General features: G+C 50.1%; 1 protein-coding gene across 1 annotated transcript; it reads right to left on the bottom strand.

The window, feature by feature from the left end:
• Positions 1 to 5,014: 5,014 nt before the first annotated feature.
• Positions 5,015 to 10,169, bottom strand: LOC108311153 (glyceraldehyde-3-phosphate dehydrogenase-like). Its single transcript, XM_037741991.1, has 2 exons — positions 10,124 to 10,169; positions 5,015 to 6,235 (listed from the first exon to the last, which is right to left on the bottom strand). Exons 1-2 carry the CDS (start codon positions 10,167 to 10,169, stop codon positions 5,223 to 5,225), a joined length of 1,059 nt encoding a protein of 352 aa, XP_037597919.1. The 3' UTR covers positions 5,015 to 5,222.
• Positions 10,170 to 22,130: the final 11,961 nt, after the last annotated feature.

The raw sequence follows: 22,130 nt of genomic DNA, 5'->3' as shown, positions 1-22,130 counted from the left end.
CTGCGGTCCTCGGGTCGGCGGCATTCGCTCGCGGCCTGCCGGGGAAGCGCACGGGGGCGGCGCCGGCCCGGAGTCGCTCTGCGCGCCTCCATTTCCTCCCGACGCCACCTGGCCCCTGGGCGGGGAACCCCTCCCTGCTGGGGACCTGGCGGCCGCGGCCGGGCTCGTTCCCCGCGCAGTTGGGGTCGGTCCGAGGGTGACTCCCTTGGCCCGGCCTTGGCCCCCGGTGGGCGTCCGCAGCGACCCGCAAGCAGCCGGAGACTTTCCGTGACGCGCCGCTCATCGTCTCGGGGGGCTGTGGTCTTTTTCCTGCATAAATGTTACAACTCCGTTGATGAGAAAACTCGCTTCGCTTTCAGTCAGAACCAGAGATTAGGTAACAGAAATGCCGCACTGTCAGCACCGACGGGGGAAAGCCGCGCGGCGGAGACGGCTGAACAGAGCCTCCCTCCGCACGTTCTCCCAGCGCGGGCCGCAGGTGCAGGGGGAGTGCCTCCCACAGACTCTCCAACGCCGGGGTGAAGCCCCTGTTAATGATTGTCAAGGGTCTGCTGATTTCCAAATACAGTCCTTGAAAGTTGGATGTATGCACTAGGTAAAATGTATGAAATGTTTGGGAAGTACGTGAAAGAGCATTAGATTGACACAAAACTTGTTCCCGAAGAGTTAACAGCTCTGTTGTCGATTGTTTTAGTTTGACTAATTTTAAGAGGACTCTTAGTCTTACATAAAGAATCTTGCACCTAAAAATTTTCTCCTACAACTTTAAAAATTTTTAATTTTTTTTTTTTTTTGAGACGGAGTCTCTCACCCTGAGGCTGGAGTGCATTGGCGCGGTCTCAGCTCACTGCAGTCACCGCTCCCTGGCTCAAGCCATCCTCTCGCCTCCGGAGTAGCTGGGACTGCAGGTGCACTCCGCCACACCTGGCTAATTTTTTTACTTTTGGTAGAGATGGGGTTTCACCATGTTGCTCAGGCTGGTCTCAAACTCCTGGTCTGAAGCAATCCACCCGCCTCAGCCTCCCAAAGTGCTGGGATTACAGGCATGAGCCACCGTGCCCAGCCTAAAGTATCCTTATATTTTGAACTGTATGGTGGAAAAGCACAAAGTTCCTTTGTTCTTAAGGTAGAAGGCAACAGTGATTGAGTCTTAAAAGAACCTTGAATTTAAGATCCCCTGTGATGAGGGTGGGGGAGCATGTGCTCCTATCCTTGTTTTACAGGTGGGAAAACTAATACCTTGCTGTGTAGCAGGAGCCAGAGCTAGAAGCCAGGCTTTCTAGTTCTCGCTGTACTTACATGCTGGAAGTGGCCTCCCTTGATCGACCCCTTTCTGGCCACCTGCTTACCTGGTTTTTTGTTTTTTGGTTTTTTTTCCAGTCTTCCTCAGGACGATACACATTGGTGTCTCTGCTTTGAGCGGTATGATCAGGTCTTTGGCCTCACCATTTCACTGAAACTGACCTAACTGCCAAATCCAGCAGAAACCGTTTCATCTTGCAGTTGCCCTCTTTGATTTGTGACACGTTACCAATTCCTTTAGCCCTGATTGCTTCAGTTATGCCTCATTCCCTGGATTTCCCACCTCTTGGCTGACTGCTCCTCCTGGGCCCACTGTGTTGGCCCTTCTGCCCCTGCCCATGCTCGCACTGGGTTTCCTGGCACACACACCCTGTGCAGTCTCATCCATGTCTGGAACATATGCCCCGTTGCCTGAGCCAGGAATTTGGGCACCGTGGTGGGCCCCTCCCTCATTTCCAGTGTTGGGCCTATCGCCAAGTCCTGTCTGTCTGACCTCCTGCATGTTTCTATGGTAACGTAACCGCTTCTTCCCCTCCTGCATGGCTTCCTAAAAGCTCTCCCAGACTTCAGGTTTCCTCCTTTAATCCACCCTCACATTGCAGCCAAAGCGTTCTAAAAAGCACAAGTCATCATGCCACTCCCTTGCTTAGGGTTTAATGGCTCTCCATTGCCTAGGTGAGAGTTGAAACCACAACGCACAGGTGCCTGAGGACTTGGCCCGGCCTTCCCCATCTCTCCCCCACCTCCACTCTAAGCCAGCCTCTCTCTGTCTCTTGCCTCTGGGCTTCTGGGCTTTAAGTGTTGTCCCCTCTGCCTGAGCTATTGCTCCCACCACTACCACCCTGTTTTAACTGGATAATTTAACCTTGATTCGTGTTTCTTCCTGCAGGATTCCACCACCTCCCCACCCCACCTGACTGGCACCTTCTCAGCTGCACCTGGGATTGATGCTCCCTCCTCTGTGTTCCCATAACACCTGGTACAGGTTTTGTGGCTACCAGTCTTGTAGGCAGTTTTGAATTGGCCAGCCGGGACCCTCTCATCCCCCCCAACAGGCTTCTTGTTTGCCTCTGCCTGCCCAATGTCTGGTTTTCAGTCTAAATCCCTTGCCGCTTTCAGCTTCTGGTGGCTGCCAGCGTTTCTGGGCTTGCGGCTGTATCACTCCAGTCTCTGCCTCTGTGTTGACATGGCTTTCTTCTGTCAAATCTCCCTTTACTTCATTCTTTCTTTGTGCCTGGACTATAGGAAGAGCTCCACACATTTTTATTGGTGTTATCCTCACATCGAAGCACCCCAAACAGGATCGATTGCACTATAGACACATATGTTCATTTAGACAAAATGGACATTGTTTATTCGTGGACAACCCACAGCTGTGCATGCAGCAAGCTCACAGCTGAACCTCCTATCAACGTTCTATCTGCCCTTGAGCCATTTTTTTCCCTCCTTGACTGTACTTAGTCCTATTTAATTAAAGATGCTGCTGTCTGTCTTGCTACCCAAGCCAGAAATGTGATGGTTATTTCTCAATGTCTGCATTCAGCTGTCAGTAAAGCCTAGCAGTCTACCTCTTAATTGCCCCTTAACCCTGTCCTCACCAGCCTTACTTCAGCTGTTTCTGGCCTGCAGCTTCTCTGTCCAATCTGTAGCCGTCACAACCAAGTTCCTGCCTCAGTTTCACTTCCTTCCAGTCGAGACCATTTCAGTCAAGTTCATCTTTCCAAATGTAAATCGGGTTAACCTGCTCTGTTGCTGAATACCCAGCAACCCTCCTGTGTGCCTTGCAGATGTCTGCAGCCTCAGTGCTGGGCGTGGCCTGTCCAGTGCTGCCAAGGTGGCTTTGCTTTTTGCTTGCCTCGCCTTTACCAACCCCTCTGGCCACACAGACTGGCACAGGCACTTGCTGGCATGGCCTTTTCCCATTCAATCTGCAGGCAAATCCAATTCAAGTGTCAGACTGAGGCTGCCTCCCTCTGCACTTCAGTTATTCCACTGTACCATCTAGTTCATCTATTCCTGTCTGCCCAACGGCCAGTTTCTCCACTAGTTTGTATGTCTCTTGGTGCAGAGACCATGTCTGTTCATCTGCATATGCCCAGAGCCTTGGACCTGTTGCTAGGGCTGTCTTGGACCATCTGTTCCCAATGGCTAGAGTTTTCTCTCAGAAACTGTTACTGTGGTATCTGATTCTTCGGTATGAATGCTATAACTCAGTTGGTTTGCATTTCTTATGCCAAACAAACATTACCCTTTCCTAAGTTGGGGGAGGGAAGTCTATATGGGGTTTAGCATATCTGCTTCTGCATATTTGGAAGTGGGAAGTTTTAATCAGCTGTGATTCTCTTAACTGTCATTTTATTGGAATGGATACCTGGCTGTCCAGATTTGCCCAATCTGTGAGTGGGGTAGTTGTCTCTTTAAAAACTCATTAGTTTCCTGTGGCTGCTGTAATAACTTTCTACAGACTTGGTGGGTTAAAACAATAGAAACATATTCTTCTACAGCTCTGGAGGCCAGAAGTCTGAAATTGGCCTTATGGGACTGAAATCCAGGGGTGAGCAGGGCCACACTTTCCCTGGAGGATATAGAGAAGGTGCCTTGCTTTCAGCCTCTGGTGGCTGCCAGCATTCCTGAGCTTGTGGTTGCATCACTCTGACCTCTGCCTCTGTGTTCACATCATCTCTTTTCTGTCTGTCAAATCTCCCTCTACCTGTTTCTTTATTTTTTGTTTTTTTGTTTTAGACACCTGGTTTTGCTCTGTTGCCTGGGCTGGAGTATAGTGGTGCACTCATAGCTCATGTGACCTTGAACTTCTGGGCTCAAGTGATCCTCCAGCCTCAGCCTCCCCGATAGCTAGGTCTATAGGTGTGTGCCACCACACCTGGCCTTCTCTGCCTCTGTCATAAAAGGACACTTGGGAAGGCATTTAGGGCCTACCTGGAGCATCCAGAATGATCTCCCTACCTCAAGATCTTTCAATTTAATTAAATCTGCAAAGGCCCATTTTTTATCTAAGGTAACACTGCAGGTTTCAGAGATCAGGACTTGCTATGTTTAAGGGTCATTATTCAGCCTACTGCAGAGAAGAACAGTATTCCTGTGCGCACGTCGCAACATGGAAAGGCCTTTGAAAGGTATGTGAAACAGAACAAGATAGAAGAGACTGGGAAGTGGGGAAAGTGAGGAAGGTAGGAACACATTGAGCTGCTGTGTAAATAGTTTCCAACAACCACCTTCTAGGCGAATGTCACTCCACGTGCTTAGAACTGGCGAGCCTCTTCAGCGTGTTTGAAGTTGGGTGGGATTAAGTGTTGATCCCACTGGGTTATCACGATTGAGAAGCCCTATCTGTAAACATTATCAGAAAGGAAAAGGGGTGCTAAGCTTAAGGACCTCCCAGCCAGAAGCAGTAGTGCTGGCGTCCTTTGCTCTAAAGGGCCTAATTGTCTCTTCCTCTCTCTTCTCACCACCCCATCCTCATTCTTAAAGAGCAGATGCCTGGAGGATATCCCTCTTTCAGCAAACAGACACCACCAATAATACTTGGATCGCTTTAGATCCACACCAGTTTCTAGAAAACCCTTTTGTCTTAAGCAAGATTGGGAGAAGACTCTGTGTGTGTGTGTGTGTGTGTGTGTGTGTGTGTGTGTGTGTGTGTAATAGTAGTAATTCTAGTTATTTGACTATAAATTTGTATGAAATAAGAACATTCTTTTTTTTTTTTTGGCTGAGCACAGGGGACTTTATTGATGGTACACGACAAGGTGGGGCTCCCTAGGCCCCTCCCTCTTCAAGGGGTCTTCATGGAAACTGTGAGGAGGGGCAATTCAGCGTGGTGGGGGACTCTGTGGCAGGGACTCCCCAGCAGTGAGGGCCTCTCTTCCTCCTGTGCTCTCGCTGGGGCGGGTGGTCCAGGGGTCTTACTCCTTGGAGGCCATGTGGGACCTGAGGTCCACCACCCTGTTGCTGTAGCCAAATTCATTGTCATACCAGGAAATGAACTTGACGAAGTGGTCATTGAGAGCAATGCCAGCCCCAGCATCGAAGGTGGAAGAATGGGTGTCACTGTTGAAGTCAGAGGACACCACTTGGTGCTCAGTGTATCCCAGGATGCCCTTGAGGGGGCCCTCTGACGCCTGCTTCACCACCTTCTTTATGTCATCATATTTGGCAGGTTTTTCCAGATGGCGGGTCAGGTCCACCACTGACACATTGGCAGTGGGGACATGGAAAGCCATGCCAGTGAGCTTCCCGTTCAGCTCAGGGATGACCTTGCCTATGGCCTTGGCAGCACCAGTAGAGGCAGGGATGATGTTCTGGAGAGCCCCACGGCCATCATGCCACAGTTTCCCGGAGGGTCCATCCACGGTCTTCTGGGTGGCAGTGATGGCGTGGACAGTGATCATGAGTCTTTCCACGATACTGAAGTTGCCATGGATGACCTTGGCCAGGGGCGCTAAGCAGTTGGTGGTACAGGAGGCATTGCTGACGATCTTGAGGCTGTTGTCATACTTCCCATGGTTCATGCCCATCACGAACATGGGTGCATCAGCAGAAGGGGCAGATATGATGACCCTTTTGGCTCCCCCCTGCAAGTGAGCCCCAGCCTTCTCCATAGTGGTGAAGACGCCAGTGGACTCCACCACGTACTCAGCACCAGCATCACCCCACTTGATTTTGGAGGGATCTTGCTCCTGGAAGATGGTGTTGGGATTTCCATTGATGACAAGCTTCCCGTTCTCAGCCTTGACAGTGCCATGGAATTTGCCATGGGTGGAATCATACTGGAACATGTAGACCACGTAGTTGAGGTCAATGAAGGGATCATTGATGGTGACAATATCCACTTCACCAGAGTTAAAAGCAGCCCTGGTGACCAGGCGCCCAATACGACCAAATCCGTTAACTCCGACCTTCACCTTCCCCGTGGTGTCTCAGGGATGTGGCTGGCAATGGGGGACAAGATGTGGCTGTCTGGCAAACAGGAGGAGCAGAGAGCCGAAATAAGAACATTCTTACATGCTATTCCTTAAGTTGCTGTCATGAGAGGTAAGGAAGACCATTGCATTCACATCTGCACCATGGGTGTCCCTTGGTAAAGAGACATGGATTCCATAGCCACAAAGCTGTGAGGTGGGGTGAAGAGTGGCTGCTACTGTTGTTACAAGTATGTGCTACGCGTCCTCAACCGTGACCTCATCTGCACTGTGCCCCTGCTTTTTAGGAATAATAATTCCCGTGTTGTACACCAGGAAAGGGGGGCTCATGAAAGTAGAACGTGGAGGAAGGGAAGTTGGAGCTATCTGACACCCGTGTCCCTGACCTTCCACATACAGCCAGCTGCTCTGTTTCACATGTGTATGGTGGCATTCGTTAACTGGTCAGCCCTTTGTCTTATTTTTTCCTAATGGGAAGGGGTGCACATGGAGCAAGTGCTTTGGTTAGATCATTTGGGAGGGTGAAGGTGTGTACAGCTGGGAAGAGGCTGGAAGCAGAGGGCTGCATACACCAAGTCCTGCGTCTGGTCAGTGAATTTGTTGTCGCATTATTTATTCCATAAAGAGTGAGGTACTGGGGAGGTGGAGAAGGCCCACCTCTTTACCGTCTCTCCCTCTGTCCTCCTGCCTTTATCATTGTCATTCGTGTGTGTCGTGGCTCCAGGCTTTGGGACTGTAAAGGTGAATACCAGATGATCTCTACCCTCAAGGAAATGGCACCAGCTCTGTCTCCTGGAAATACAAGTGGTAAATGCTTGGAGACACGTGAGATTTTAGAGCTTTACTCTTTTTGTGAAGAGTCAGCTTTGTTGACTTACGAATCGCCTTATTGAGAAAAGACGTGAATATGCGTTTAAATTTGATTTAAAAAGTGTTTGCTCTACTTTATTATTTCCAAAATCAATTTTTATATCTGGCATGCTTATCTTATAACTTTGACACATTTAAATATCTTAATACATATAAACCCTCAAATTTGAATTCAAACATCCATTTTGGAACTAGATTTCATAAAACATTATAGAACTTATACTTGAAGTTTGCTTATAAAGCACTCTCACAAAACTGGGTCAAATGATTTAATCTGTTTTCTCTATTACAGAGTGGCCTTTCTCCCCCGGCCCCCAGCCCCTCCTTTTAAATGTGACTCTATTGATTTGGTATACTGTCTGCTTCACTGATATCTGTGAAATTACTATGTCTAAAAATAGAAACTCAGCTCCCTTGATGCTTTCTTTCTGAGGTAGGCCGATTGTTAATGTTGCAGCACTTTGAAAATTGAAAATTGTTAGCTGGCGAAGACCAATGATCAAGAACCACGGTGATATCATCTGAGGTTTCACAACGTTTGCATATTTAATTTGTTTTACATATTGTTGTCTATGATAACTCTACAATTTTCTTTCGTTTCTTTTTTTTTCTTCTTGAGACGGGGTCTTACTCTGCCACCCAGGCTGGAGGGCAGCAGTGTGAACATGGTTCACTGCAGCCTCCAACTCCGGGGTCAAGCAATCCTCCTGCCTCAGTACCCCCAGTAGCTGAAACCACAGGCATCCACCACCATGCCTGGCTAATTTTTGTATTTTCTGTAGAGACACGGTTTTGTCATGTTGCCCAGGCTGTTCTTGAACTCCTGAGCTCAAGTGATCCTCCCGCCTCAGCCTCCCAAAGTGCTGGGATTACAGGCGTCAGCAACCGCACTCAGCCTAAGCCTGGAATTCCCAAATGGTTCTTGGAAATATTCTCCCCAATTGTGCTTTATAAAAATCAACTGCATTTGAGAAATGAGATGACTAGAGTATGTGCTCAGGGCAGTAAGGGAGAAAATGTCTGAACATCCCTGTGAAATCTGACTTCCTTTTTAACTTCAGTTGTGTCCTTGCAATCAGTGGACTGGACTGATTATTCGGTTTCATTATGATGGCCTGGTTATCAAGGTATTATCGTTACTGGACTGTATTATCAGCAATGTAATACTTCTCCTAAAATTAAGCCCCGTGTTCTTTCTCCTGGGCTTGAAGTTAGTTAATCTGAATTCTCTTTTGAAACTAAAATCCCCATGTCTTCATTCACTGTCTTTTACTGGCCAGTACAGTGAGTGGCCTATCCTTGATTCAGGTACTAAAAACAGCAACAAGCAAAGAAACAACCAAGTAGCCACCAAGACAATAAAGTGACAGTAAAAAAAAAACCCAAAAAACAAAAAAAACCACCAATTGTTTTATCAGGTATGAACTGCCCTTCAGAGTAACATTGCTCAGATGTTCTGAATAGGACCAAATATGTACAAAAATGTAAAAAGACCATAAACACGCAAACATTACACCAAATATAAAAGACAAAATATCACAGGGCAATACTGAACTACTGCAAAGAACTTTGAAATGGAAATGCCTTGAGGCCTGAGAATCGATACTAACTGTATCGGAAGTGAAGAAGCTTCACTTGTGCATTGTGTGATCTGAACAGGAAGTTTCCAGTGTCGTCCCCTGTGTTGTCACTGTGTGGCCCCTCGGAGCAGAGACCCAGCAGCATGTGACTGAAGGCAGTCAGCAATACTGAGACCAAACACTACTCCGAGGCTTCACCCACTTAACCCCGATGATACTTGCTCACGTAACAATCTCAAAATCATTTTTGGTAATGGAAATCCTGACTGAATTGTAGTAAGGATTCAAATCTTGACCACAGAGTTGTAATAATGGAGGGAGGGATGTAGATTCTTTGATATTCAGGAATTCAAAATTATCTTTCAGAGTTTTGCAGTACGTTAATGACTCACATGATTTTACATGCAAAAACTGGAACTCTAGGCAAGGATTTTACAGTGCAGAAGACAGACCTTACTGTTGCCCTTCTCTGATGCTCCGGTTGGGCAGGGCAGTTACCACTAGGCAATACTAGGCAGTAACATTCTAGGAGGGTAGCATCGTCCTATCTCTAGGGAGGTGGGCTGGAGAAATCCTTCATCCTTCTAGGCCACAGCAAGTGTTACTGCCTTGAAGTTCCCTCTCTGATCCCGTCAACTGGAGCAGCACCCACCAACACCTGGGGTCGCAGGACACACCACTCTTAAAGCACTGGGCTGGAATGTTGGCTTATGAGTCATCTCTACTACTAGACCGAGAGCTCCTAGGCTGGTGTGCACCTGACCCCAGGTGAGGGCTCCAGTGGTATTTGCGGGTGGAATGGGATTTGCTTTTGAGGAGAGCAGCAGACACTTTCTGTGCTTCTCTCTGGGTCTTCTCACTCCCTGCAAGGTAGTCATGATAATGACATGGCCAGCCTCCTGCCCTTGGGTAGGCTGTGTGACCAGGGGTGGCTGGTGGATTCTGAGCAGAAGTGACCTTGGTCAGCTCCTGATTGTTCATCAACATGACATCTGTGTTTGATGAACATCCACTGAACATGTGCCAAGTGGTGGCTGCATGCTGTGCTGGCTGGTGGGGTGCAGAGAGGCACGGGGCTCAGCCCCCAACCTGAAGGAGCATACCAGCCAAGGGGCATGTAGAGACTTCAAACAGTATGCTGAGTCCCCTTCAAGGTTTATGTGTCCCCGTCTTGATCTCACCTCCCCAGTGCCTATCAGTCTTCTGGAGCCTCTTGTCAGGGTCACCAGTAGCCTCTGTGTGACCAAATCCAGGAGTCATGTATTTGTCTTCATTCATTCAATCATTCATGGATCTGCACCCCTACACACACTGTGTGCTTGTTTCTATCCCTTAGGATACTTCAGTAAGCAGAACAGAGATTCCTGCCCTCGTGGAGGCTCCATGCTTGCGGATATCCACAGGTGTTGAGCCCCAGAGCCAGCCCTTGTTTACCTCCTGCAGGGAGCGTCTGCTCCAGGGGCACCCAGCCCAGAACCATGCCTGCTGTCCCTTTCACCACCTCTAGCTGCACTGTTCTCTGCCTTCCCTCCTGATCACGGGACTTGTGTGGGCTCTTTTCTCCACCTGGGCATCCTTCCTCTTTGTTCTTCTCGTGTCTCCTTCTTTCAGCCAGCTCTTCCCATCCTGCTCCTGAATTACTCATTGTAGCTCTTACCAGTATCTGCTGCATGATTGTGTCTTTGTTTACTATCAGTTACCTCACCAAATTTAAGTTCCATGTTGTATCCCTGGCACCTAGGACAGTGCCTGGACAAGTGTTCAGTGAATACTTGAAATAATGGGCATCTGGAATGGAGCTCTCAATAGGAGACCTGGCATGGAGCTCAGAGGACACTCTGGACCTGAGGGTTTGGGGCTGAGCTGGAGCCCTGGTGCAAGGGCTGAGAATGGACAGGTGGGGGCTTCTGTGCACATGTGTCCAGGTCTGGACTCCCCTGGGGTAACAGGAACCCACGATCAGGAAAGACATGTTCAGGTTTTGAGCCTGCGTGTCCTGGGGAAGGTCAAAGGAGAGGAAGGGATTAGAGGCGGGGCTGGAGGGGTGTTCTTCTGCCATGCTTGCAAGGAGGAATTAAACAGCCTGAACAAGACAGTGGTGATGGTATGGATACCAGCATCCAGGGCAGGCCTGTGGCTCATCGGACTTGGGAGGAGACTGAGACAGTGCTGGTTTGAGGCTGGGGAACCAGGTGTAACCAGAGCCCGGCCCTCAGAGAGCTGCTTCCTCACCCCCTACTTTCCTTCTTCGTGCCCTGCACCTGCCCCCGGCCCCAGCACAGCTGCCCGTTGAACCCCTGCCACAGCTGCATTAATCAATCCTGGGTATTTATCCAAAAGAATTGGAATCAGGCTCTCCAGGAGATGTCTGCACTCCCACGTACATTCACAACGGCTAAGATGTGGAGTCAGCCTGAATGTCCATCGACACCTGAACGAATAAAGAAAGCATGATGCACCCATCCAGTGAAATACTAGTCAGCCTTAACAAAGACAATTCTGCAATGCACGACAACACGATGAGTGACCTGGGCCAGTCACGGGGATAAATCCTGCAGGATTCCACTTACACGAGGTGGCCAAAGTAGCCAAACTCTTAGAACCAAAGAGTGGCCAGGGGGCTGCCAGGGGGCCGGCGAGGGGATGAGGGGAGTTGCTGCTCAGCAGGCATCAGGTTTTAGTTAAGCCAAAGGAATGAGCTAGAGATCCGCTGCAGAACGTCACACCCAGAGTCACGATGCTGCAGTGCCCACTTAGCATCTCAAGAGGACAGAGCTCTTGTGTTCTTGCCACAATAAAACCAAATAAAAAATCCTGGCATTAACATCACCAAACAGGCACGGTTGGATTACGTTATATTGCAACGTATGCTAAGAAGGGGTATTTATCTGGCAACAGTGGCATACATTCTGCTATGGCGTCACCCGGCAGCTACCCAAAGCACACAGCAGTCCAGGAAATGCGCTGTGAATGCCATACCCAGTGCTTCATGGGAAATGTGACTTTTTAAAATGGAGGGTGAATACGTGAAGTCACAAGTGTCCCTGGAAACCGGGGATGTGTAGCTATCCACATGTCTACTGGGGAGTGCCCTGTGTCAGGGATGGCCTTTGAGACAAGATGTGGACTGAGGACAAGAGAGCCAAACCAAGTCCTGCAAAAGAGGAGCAACAGGGCAGGGACCAGGTGACCAGGTGGTGATGGACCTCAGAGCCCAATGACTTTGCTGACCAGTGGGTAACGGGCAGGAGTCAGGTTCCAAGCCTCTCCAGGGTCTTTAGCCCCTGGGAGGAAGGGGACAGGCGAAGAGCTGTGGAAAGCCCCACACTGGCATTCACCTCCGGCTGATGACAGTGGCCGTGTGCAGGAGCCCTGCAGGAAGCCTGGGAAGGTGAGGTCACAGTAGGCACAATAGGGAGTGGTTGCCAAGCAACCTCGCCAGGCTTCTGTTGTGATTCTCCTATAGTTGGGTCTTGGGGGTCTCTCTGGAGAGTGGCTATAAATGCTAGTCTTTGTGCTGGCAGCAAAGCAAATCATCGGGAATAATCCAGGAACCTCGCAGGGAAACCGCTGCCCTGTGGAGAGGACGCTTCTAGATGCAGAGGACAAATACAGTGAGGGGATGCAGCAGGTCACACCCAGAGCGCCACAGAGCTGTGTGAGCTGTTCCCACGGTTGTCAGAGCCTCTGTTCCAACTGTCCTCCAGCTTGGCTCTCTCCAGTACCCAATGTGTAGGCTGGAGTGTGGCCCCTGGCAGAGCCCTGGAGGCTGGCACTTCTTCCTGCCCCCTTCCAGCCTGGAGCAGCCCCGAGGGCACAGCATTCCTGGGACAGGCCTGAGCCCTGTGGTGGTCTGAGTTGTGTCCCTCAAAAGGCAGATCGCAGCCCAAACTCTCCGTGTGTGTGAATATGACCTTATTTGGAGAGTCTTTGCCTACGTATTCAGGTTCAGATGAGGTCATCCTGGATTGGGGTGGGGGGCTCCTAGATTCAACGGCTGTGACCTTATAAGTGAGGGATATACAGGGAAAGGCTGCATGAAGATGGAGGCCAAGCCAAGGAGCACCAGGGACCGAAGACACCCACGAGGCGCTGGGCAAGGCGCAAAGGGATTCTTCTGGGGGCTTCAGAGGAGGGTGGCCCTGCCAGCACCTCACCTTTGGACTTCTACTCTCTGGAACTTTGAAATGACGCAGTTCCCTGGTTTTCAGTGACCTGGTTTGTGGGAATTTGTTATGGCAGCCCCAGAAAGCAAATACAGGCAGCATCACTTAGCGCTTAAGAAGGAGCTTGTGCCCGGGCACGGAGGATCACGCCTAGAATCCCAGCACTTTGGGAGGCTGAGGCAGGAGGATTGCTTGAGCCCGGGAATTTGAGACCAGCCTGGGCAACAAAGTAAGATCCTGTCTCTACAAAAAACAAAAAAAATTAACTGGGTGTGGTGGTGCACACCTGTGGTTCCAGGTATGTGAGAGGCAGAGGCAGGAGGATCACTTGAGTCCAGGAAGTCAAGACTGCAGTGAGCCGTGTTGGCACCACTGAACTCCAGCCTGGGTGGCAGAGTGAGACCCTGAAAAAAAAAAACTTTTGGGTCCACATCTCACATCCCGACCCTGCCAGGGATCAACTGTGTGACCTTGAGTGAGTTACTTAACCTCTCTGTGCCTCAGTCTCCCCATGGGTTGTTGAAGGGTTGAGTTGATGAGTGTAAAATATGCAGACAAGAGTCAGGTGCCCAGCATGGTGTAAGCACCACAAGAGCCCTGGGTGTGGTGAAGGGTGCCGTGTTGAAGAATTGGAGTTTTCCGATGGGTTCAGTACTAGTCCTTGCTCTTTAGAGCACAGACTTGTTCTGTACCATTTTACCTGTATCCATTTCAACCAGACTTACATCTTTCTGAAGGAAGTCCTGAGAAAATCTCACTTCTTAACTGGAGTGATGATTCCAAGCCTTCTTTCCATTCCTTTTCTTTGGGGTCTGTGTTCATTTCCTGTGGCCATGTAATTAATTACCACGAGCCGGGAGCTTCAACATCAGAATTTGTTCTTTCACAATCTGGACACCAGAAATCCAGGTGCAGGATTTTACCGGGTCACGCTGCCTCTGAGGGCAGGGTAGGGTCCCTCCTTGCCTTTCCCAGCTTGCTGTAATGCTAGCAAGGCTCGGTGTTCCTTGGCTGGCACCAGCCCTGCTCCAGTCACTGCCTCTCTTTGCGTGGTCTTCCTGTGCTTCTCTGTATCTCTCCTCCTATAAGGTCCTCGGTCATTGGATTCAGGACCCACCTGACTCTAGCATGACCTCATCTTCACTTAATTACATCTGCCAGAACCCTATTTCCAAATAAGGTTACATGCCGAGGCACTGGGGGTGAGGATGTATCTTTTCTTCGACATATCTTTTTGGTGGAATGCAGTTCAACCCATAACACTGCCTCACACGAAAATGGCTAAAAATGGTCAGGGAGGCATTTTCACTTCAAGAACTTTAACAAATTTGAGAGATTGGGATTTCACTGGTAAGCCTTGGGCAGCCACTGAAGAAGGTGTTGGGATAGGTGCTGAGTGTCGGCCACCACTGGGTGACGTTTCCTTAATGGCTAGAAGAGGGAAGGAGTTAAGTCCGAGTATGTGTGCACAAAAACTTCTTCTATTTTGACTGTATGGGTTTCTTTCATTCATTTGTTCATTTAGCAAATGTGTATTGCCTTCTTTTGTCTTCCAGAATCTATGAAAGATAAAATGTGGTGAGGACAGGGCCCAGCCCCACCCACCGTCATCTTCCGGGATGCCCTGGGTAGCACCACGCTGTGGGGGCTGCTCTCCTCTGTGTCCCAAATGACCTTGTGCCTCACTTCGTTAGGTTTTGGCTCTGGCTCAAAGCCTTGCTGAGCCCCCTTTTCCTCTCTCCCAGTCTCCTCTCCAGGCTGGGGCGGCTCCCCAGCCCTTCTCCCTGACTCCTGTCTATGCGAAGCCTTCTTTCCAGGAGGGAGGCAATACTGACTTGAGCTCTGATTGGTGTTTTGTTTGTGGCTGGGCCTGGCAGCCCCTCTCACCATGGTCCTAGATCCCACTCCAGGTGACGGGACAGCCGCCCTCAACACCGGGCCTCTTTTGGAACATACCCACTGAAGGTTCCCAATCTACCCACGCCCACAGGGCGACCCAGATCTCCGGGAAATTAAAAAAAAAACACTGTGAAAGGAAAAAGAGCCAATGTCATGTGGATAATGAAGTGTCAACCACCGAAAAATCTCAAACTGTTTTACAGGAAAAATAAAAACTATTTTTCCTATAGTTATAGTGTTAGGGTTCTCTAGAGAAAAAGAAGCAACAATGTGTGTGTGTGTGTGTGTGTGTACAGAGAGAAAGAAGGAGGGAGGAAGACTTATTCTAGGGAATCAGCTGATGCAATTGTGCAGCCTGGCACGCCCACAGTCTGTAGCATGGGCCAGCACACTGGAGACCCAGGAAGGAGCTGCAGCTCGGTCGGAAGGCCGTGGGCAGGAGGGTTCCTTCTTGTTCTGGGGACCTCAATCTTTAGAAGTCCTTTGGCTTATTGGATGAGCCTCACCCACACTATGGACACAAATCAGCTTTACTCAGAGTCTACTGATTTAAAAGTTAATCTCGTCTACGAAAAGTAGCTTCACAAAAACATCCATAATAACGTTCGACCAAATATCTGGGCACTGCAGCTTAGCCAGGTGGATATATAAAATTAACCATCACCTGTGGTTAATCTAGTTTTTAATTTGCTTTTACGTACTTTAAAACAAGTTAAGTTTTTGTAAGCCTCCAAGTTAAGATTGATGATGCAAGAATAAGAACCCATAAACTTTCCTGTTGAAAGAATAGCAGGTGGATATTTTCAGAAGGATGTGTGACCATGCAGGGCTGGCCTGCTCTGAAGTGGTGCCTGCAGAAAGGTGGCCTCAGCAGCAGACAGCCTCATGTCCTCAGCCCTGCCGCTGTGCAGATCACTGTGGCGTGGAGTCATTACTCATGCCTTCTTCTTTGATCTTTGCCTTTTTCCTTATTATTTTTTTTCCTTGCTGAAGATAAAAATAAAACGGAAGCAGTAATAAAAGCACAGTTCATAACCCAAAATACCATGGAGGATTAAAGACGAATCGGTGCCCAAGACATGCTCATCACACAACCGAAGCCTGTGCTCCTCCTGCCTGTCCCCAAGTCCCTGCTGTGGGTGACGTTCCATTCTACAGCTCCCTGTCTACCCCCACCCCTAGGGGCTTAGTGCCATGTGTGCCTCGAGGAAAGACGGGCCTCCTATGGAGGACGTCAGGAAGTGCTGAGGGCAGGGGTACCAGCCTTAGCACCCTTCACACCCTATCAACATCGGGGATGGCTACGCCTTGGCTGTGGGGTGGGGGCCTGTCCTGTGCACTGTAGGGTGTTGAACAGCATCCCTGGCCTTGACCCACAAGATGCTAGCTAGTATCATCTGCCTCTAGTCACAACAAGCCAAGATAACTCCAGGCATCGGTGAGGAGGGGCAGCCAGCCCCAGCTGGGAAGCGCTGGCCTGGCCCATCTGACTGTGGGCAGCAGCAGCCAGGCTGCAAGGAGGTGGAGGGAAGCCAGGGTCATGCGGAGCTCAGGTTAGGAGGCTGAACAAACTGACTGAGAAAAGACCATGGACCTGGCAGAGGGCAGCAGTGGGCGCCTGTGGACAGGAGCCCAGAAGTGTCACCACAGGCAGCTGTCATGGAAGGGCCCCAACGTGAAGCTCCACAAGCTGCTGTGGTCTACGCAGGGTCCAGCCCTGATCTTCCCATCCAGTGCCCACGGGTGGACTTGCTGACAAGGTCCCCATTGCCTTCACAGCCATGAGAAATTGGTTAAGACCTGTCAAATCTGGCCACTCCTCTAGGCCCAGCTCAGGTGGACCACGGGCTCTGGATGATTCTAAATATACCAGCTGTGTGGTCACCATGCTGTCTCCCCTGCTCAGAAAAGCATGCAAGGATACAGCGTGACAGTCACTAGACTAAGTCCTCCCCATAACCTCGATGAGAGGACATTTATGAACCTCAGAGGGTGCCGGGAGCTCTCACCCTTAGAGGCCTTCACAGGATGGCTGTGGTCAAACGGTGACCTCCAGGGCATCATTAGAGGTGACAGGAAGGAAAGCCATGGTAACAGACACGTTGGGACACATCCCACATGGGCCCCACCCCGACCATGCATCAGCACTGGGTATGAGAATGCATTTAAGGGGTGGGATCAACAGGTACTTCCCCAAAGAAGAGATCAGACAGCACAGAAGCATGTGAAAAGGTGCTCAGCGTCATTGGTCATTAGGGAAACACAAATTCAAATGATAATGAGGTGCCACGATTAGAATGGCTAGATTAAAAATACAATAGCAAATGTCAGCAAAAGTGCAGAGCGACGGGAACTCTCATGCACTGCTGGTGGGAATGTAAAATAATACAGTCACTTTGGTCAACAGTTAAACATACTGCATGGGAAACTGCCGCGACCCAACACTTTCACTCCCAGGTATTCACCCAAGAAAAAAGAAAATAGAGCAGCTTCATCACCCGCACTGGAAGCAACCCAAAGACCCCTCCACTGGTGCTTGGATAATAGTGTGATATCCAGCCAACAAAATACTCCATGTGGCCACCCCATGGGGCACCAGCTGTGGTGGAGCCTGAGACGGGAGCTCCTCAGAGAGTGCCTGGGCTCCCCCAGTGAAGCCGTTCTGCTGTTGCAGCAGGAACAGCTCCGGGTGTTGGGAGGACAGCATTCCCTGGCCACTGCCCCTCTGGAGGTCCATGAGGGTAGCCCTGCAGGGTGTTAGCCTGGTACCATCCAGGCCCGGTGCACGTTTTTGTTTTTAGAGAGAGTATCTTAGGTGGAAATCATTTCACACTTCCAGCAAAGTTGCTAGCACAGGATGAGCACCGAGAACCCGCCCACCTTCCCCCCGGCCCACCTGCCGTCCGACAGTGCCCGCTGCCATGGCCCTTGCTCTCCCTGTCTCTCTTGGCACCCCGTATACACAGAGAAGGATCATTGCAGAGTTAGTTGCATTCATCAGGTCCCTGACCCCTGCCGACTTCTGTGTGTACATCTTCAGAATCAAAGTATGCTCTCCCATAAGCACTGGGGCCGATTCTCGGCACTGAGACATCGGTAGAAAGCTCCTCACTTGTTGGAAGAGGTGCTCCTCTCCTTCTCCTTCCAATTATTTCGTCCACAAGCCATGCTGTGTTGCTGTCTGCCTCTTCTGAGGTCAACTCTAGTCTCCTGTTCTGTGTTTCTGGTCTCTCGCCATTGTATGGCCTTCCTTGGCCTATAACCCGGCAGAACTGTCCTGTACTGTTGAGCAGTCTGTGTACTGCATAAAGGCTCCAGGTGAAGGGGGCAGCTCTTGCCCTTCTCATGGGCTAGATGCTCACAGAGCTGCATTTTCCCAGAGCAGAGTCTTTTCCTAATCCCCACAAAGGCATCCTAGAGGCCAGGCATGGCCAGTAAACGAAGGTGTCTTAGAAGGTGGGAGCAATCACGGTGTTCAATGCCGCAGTCGGAAAGGGAGACTGCGAAGGGAGCACTGCTTATCACAGGCTGTCCTGGGGGACTTTGAGATTTGTTTTGGTGGCGTGGTGGAGTGACAGCCTGATTAGGGTTGTTTCAAGAATTGGAGGAAGCAATTAGGACATGAAGAATGTGTGTATCTTTGTGTGTGTGTATGTGGTTGTATAGTGACTTCTCATTTTCTGCTGTGCCGGATCCATTTGAATGTAAGTTGGACTTTCTCACCCTGATGGTTTCCAGTCCTCTTCCTGCCAGCTTCTTAAGGTGGCCGGTCCAGACATCTGCCTTGCACCACCGCCTCCTGGTGACCCCTCCTCATGGACAGTTGGACCTGCCTGAGACGCCCTAGATCCCACACCCCACATAGGCTGTGCAGACCATGCTCCAGGGACCCTTCAGTCACAGTGTGACCCCACGGAGCTCTTGCTGCTTGCTCCAGACCACCCATTAGCACTCCCGTGGGAAACCTGCTTGGCCCACTCCCCGGTCCCCAGAAAGGCTTTGGCCCCCGGGTCTCCCTGTCTCTCCCCCTGCCTGACGGTTGAGTATGCATGTCCCCGATGGCTCCCCCCTCCCGTCAGCCCTGTGAGGTGGGCTGTCCTCCTCTCTCGCAGCCTGGGAGACATCAGCTGTTTCTGAGCTCATGAACTCTGCAGACACCTCCTGTGTCTCAGCCCCACTCACTCCTGGTCAGAGCTAGAATTTACAGCCACTCTCAAGAGAGACCTCAGGCCAAAATAGAATTAATATTTACAAAACAGTATGTGTGTATGTGTGTGTGTGGTGTGTATGTGTGTACAGGTGTATGTGTGTGGGGAGTGCTGTGTATGTGTGTGTGGTGTGTGTGTGGGGTGTGTGTGTGTGTGTGTGGTGTAGGGTGTGTATGTGGTGTGTGTGTATGTGTGTGTGGTGTGTAAGTGTGTTGTGTGTGCTGTGTTTGTGTGGGATGTAGGGGTGTGTGTGGGATGTGTGGGGTGTGGGATGTGTGGGGTGTAGGATGTGTGTGGAGGGTGTGTGAGTAGAGTGTGTGTGTGACGGGTGTGTATGTGTGTGTGGGTATGTATGTGTGGTGTGTGTCTGGTATGTGATGTGTGGTGTGTGTGTAGGGTGTGTGTGTGGTACGTGTGAGGCGTATGTGTGTATATGTGTGGTTTTGTGTTTGTGTGGTACATGTGTGTGGTGTGGGGTGTGTGTAAGATATATGTGTGTATATGTGTGGTGTGTGTGGTTTTGTGTGTGTGTGGCGTGGGGGTGTATGTGTGGTGTGTGGAGTGTTAGTGTATATGTGTGGTGTGTTCATGTGTATGTGTGGTGCATGTGTGTGTGGTGTGTGTATGTGATGTGTGTTGTGTGGGGCATGTGGGGTATATGTGCGGCATGTGTGTGTATGATGTGTGTGTTGTGTGGAGCGTGTGTGGGGTATATGTGTGTGTGTGTTTGTGTGGTGTGTGTGGTTTTGTGTGTGTGGTGTGTGTGGTTTTGTGTGTGTGGTGTGTGGTGTGTGGTGTGTGTGTGTGTGTGTGTATGTCACACATATATTGGAATCTTCTTAGCCTGGTGCTGTTTGTAATTACCCGGCCCCAGTACTTCACAGAAGCAGCCCACATGGACGAAGTGGCCCTTCCCAGTGCTGCATAGTCTTGAGCTAAGCGTTCACGTATTCTGAGTTCACGTAGTTTTGAGCTAAGAGTTCACGTATTCTGAGACAATGCGCATGGGACGTGGGACTTCCTCCCCCGCGCTCCTCCTGTCCTCCGCCTCCTTTGTGAGCTGGGCGTGCGGGGAGACCGCAGACCTGACGCAGGGCTGGTTTTCTCGGTGCCTGCACAGACTGGAGATGCCCTTGGCGACATCATCTGCTCCTCCCGTGCTTCCAAACATGGTGAGCGCCCTGCACCTGAGTGTGTGTCTCGCAGGGGTGCTGGGATCACTGTCGTCTCTATTTCCCATTAAATATCTTTTACCATTTTAACATGCAGGCATTTGGAAACTCTTTTTTCATCTAATAATTGTCTGAGCTCAGAAGAGCCAGCAGCGTTACTCTCTGTCACCGAAGTCCAGATGGTATTTTTATTCTGCGCTCAAATTGGCTTCCTCTTTCTTTCCAAGCCCTGTAAGCAGCTTAAAATTTCCATTTTTCGGGTCAAGCTGTTCTTTAATCAACCAGAAAGCGTAGGATACACATATTTCTTAGTCTCTTCCAAACTCAGATGAGAAAGGAAGATGTTTAAAAGTATGTGTAAATTCGTATTCATTTTAAGGAGAGGGAAGCAAAAGCCCACTCCTCCAGTGCCCCATTGCAGGTGGCTGGGGCATGCAGAGGCGTGGCGTTGCCTCTGGGTGACAGGGAGCCTAGAGCCCTTGCATCTTGGCTGTGACTGTGGCCTTTGATATAGCACAGTGAGTGAGGGCTTTCTGAATAAGATGGGCACCACCATGCCCTACAAGACCGATAAGCAAGTCAGTTCCTCTGACACAAACTCTGTGTTCCTTGTGGCTCCCCAAAAACGTCAGAGGACTTTGGAGATGGAGAGAAACCAGGAGGACTTCTAGTTCAATGTGGTCACTTTTGAGATGCAGGGCTCAGCTCACCGAGGCCGGGGCAGCATCACGATCAGAACTCAGACCCTTTGACCCCCGGGCTCTTTGCCCCTAGCATGGAGCATAGGGAGGCTGGAGAGGGCCCTGTGCCTGTCCCCAGTCTTCCAGGGAAAGTCCCTTCTGTGCTGCAGTGAAACACGCAGGAGAGCTGAAGGTGGGGCCTCATTGGGAAGGTGAGCTGGGGTACGGAGACTGGGTTGCAAGTCTCTGGGAGTCAGCGGGACCCTGCTGGGCCCTTGGCCCTTCTCTAGCTCGGGAGCTCTTTGCGATGCTGTTCCTAGTGCCACGTGTCCCAGAGGTTGTCAGAGGGTACCGTGTTCTCCTCTACCCTAGAATATGACTTCCATCTGTTTCCTCCTCGGTATTCACAGTGCAGACAGAGATTGCCTGATGCCGTGTGGTCGTCCTTCCACTCTAGGCTGCCTGGGTCCACTGCGTGCCTGTTTCTGTAGATTTGGAGGTGTCTCCCCCTGGGCTGGCTTTGCACAAGAACGAAAAAAAGCTGTCCAAACTGCCAAGAAATTGACTTTCCTTTCCTTGAGAGGAAGCTCAAATTCAAGGTGCAGAATAAACTTATTTCCAGCAGGTGGTCCTAAATGGGAACCCTTGCACGGATCTCAGAAAATGACAGTCCCTAAAATAAGTCCGTTTGTCTTTCCAAAATCACCGAAAACCTGGGAGTGGACCAAAATCACCTTGGAGGCACAGCTTGACTATGACCTTGGCCTTCGAATGAGCCACGGAGTGAGGGCCTTCTGAATAAGAAGGACACTGCCACGCTCTACAAGGCCGATGAGCAAGTCAGCTCCTTTAACACAAAATCTCCGTTCCTTGTGGCTTCCCAAAAAAGTCAGAGGACTTTGGAGATGGAGAGGAACCAGGAGGTCTTCTAGTTCAACTTGCTCACTTCTCAGACGCAGAGCTCAGCTCACGGAGACCAGGGCAGCATCACGATCAGAACTCAGACCCTTTGGCCCCAGACAGGTGGTCCTAAGTTTATTACAAGCTCCATTTATTACAACTTCTAGGAACCAATCATTTGAAGCAGAAGGTAATGTTTCCTGCTCTGGTAAAATGAAGATGAGTTGAATAAATCGTTTGCAGAAATGTTGAAGCATAGCTCCATTCAGCTCTGTCTTAAATCGAGCTTGGCAGCAGCAGTCAGACCTTGAGGGGCGTTGGGGGCTGAATTGCATCCACCCCAAACTCATATGTTAAAGTCCTAACCTCAATACCTCTGAATGTGACTCTATTTGGAGGTAGAGTCTTTGAAGAAG

This window comes from Cebus imitator, unplaced genomic scaffold (assembly GCF_001604975.1).
Source record: "Cebus imitator isolate Cc_AM_T3 unplaced genomic scaffold, Cebus_imitator-1.0 Scaffold112, whole genome shotgun sequence".
Taxonomy (NCBI): Eukaryota; Metazoa; Chordata; class Mammalia; order Primates; family Cebidae; genus Cebus; species Cebus imitator.
This window is presented reverse-complemented; position numbering and strand designations above follow the sequence as displayed.

Bases quoted from the DNA above. Each gene is read 5' to 3' on its own strand.
- LOC108311153 (XM_037741991.1), bottom strand. From the start codon at position 10,169: ATGGTTCTGGGCTGGGTGCCCCTGGAGCAGACGCTCCCTGCAGGAG. The intron at 6,236-10,123 runs GTAAACAAGGGC...CACATCCCTGAG, and splicing joins GCAGACGCTCCCTGCAGGAG to ACACCACGGGGAAGGTGAAG.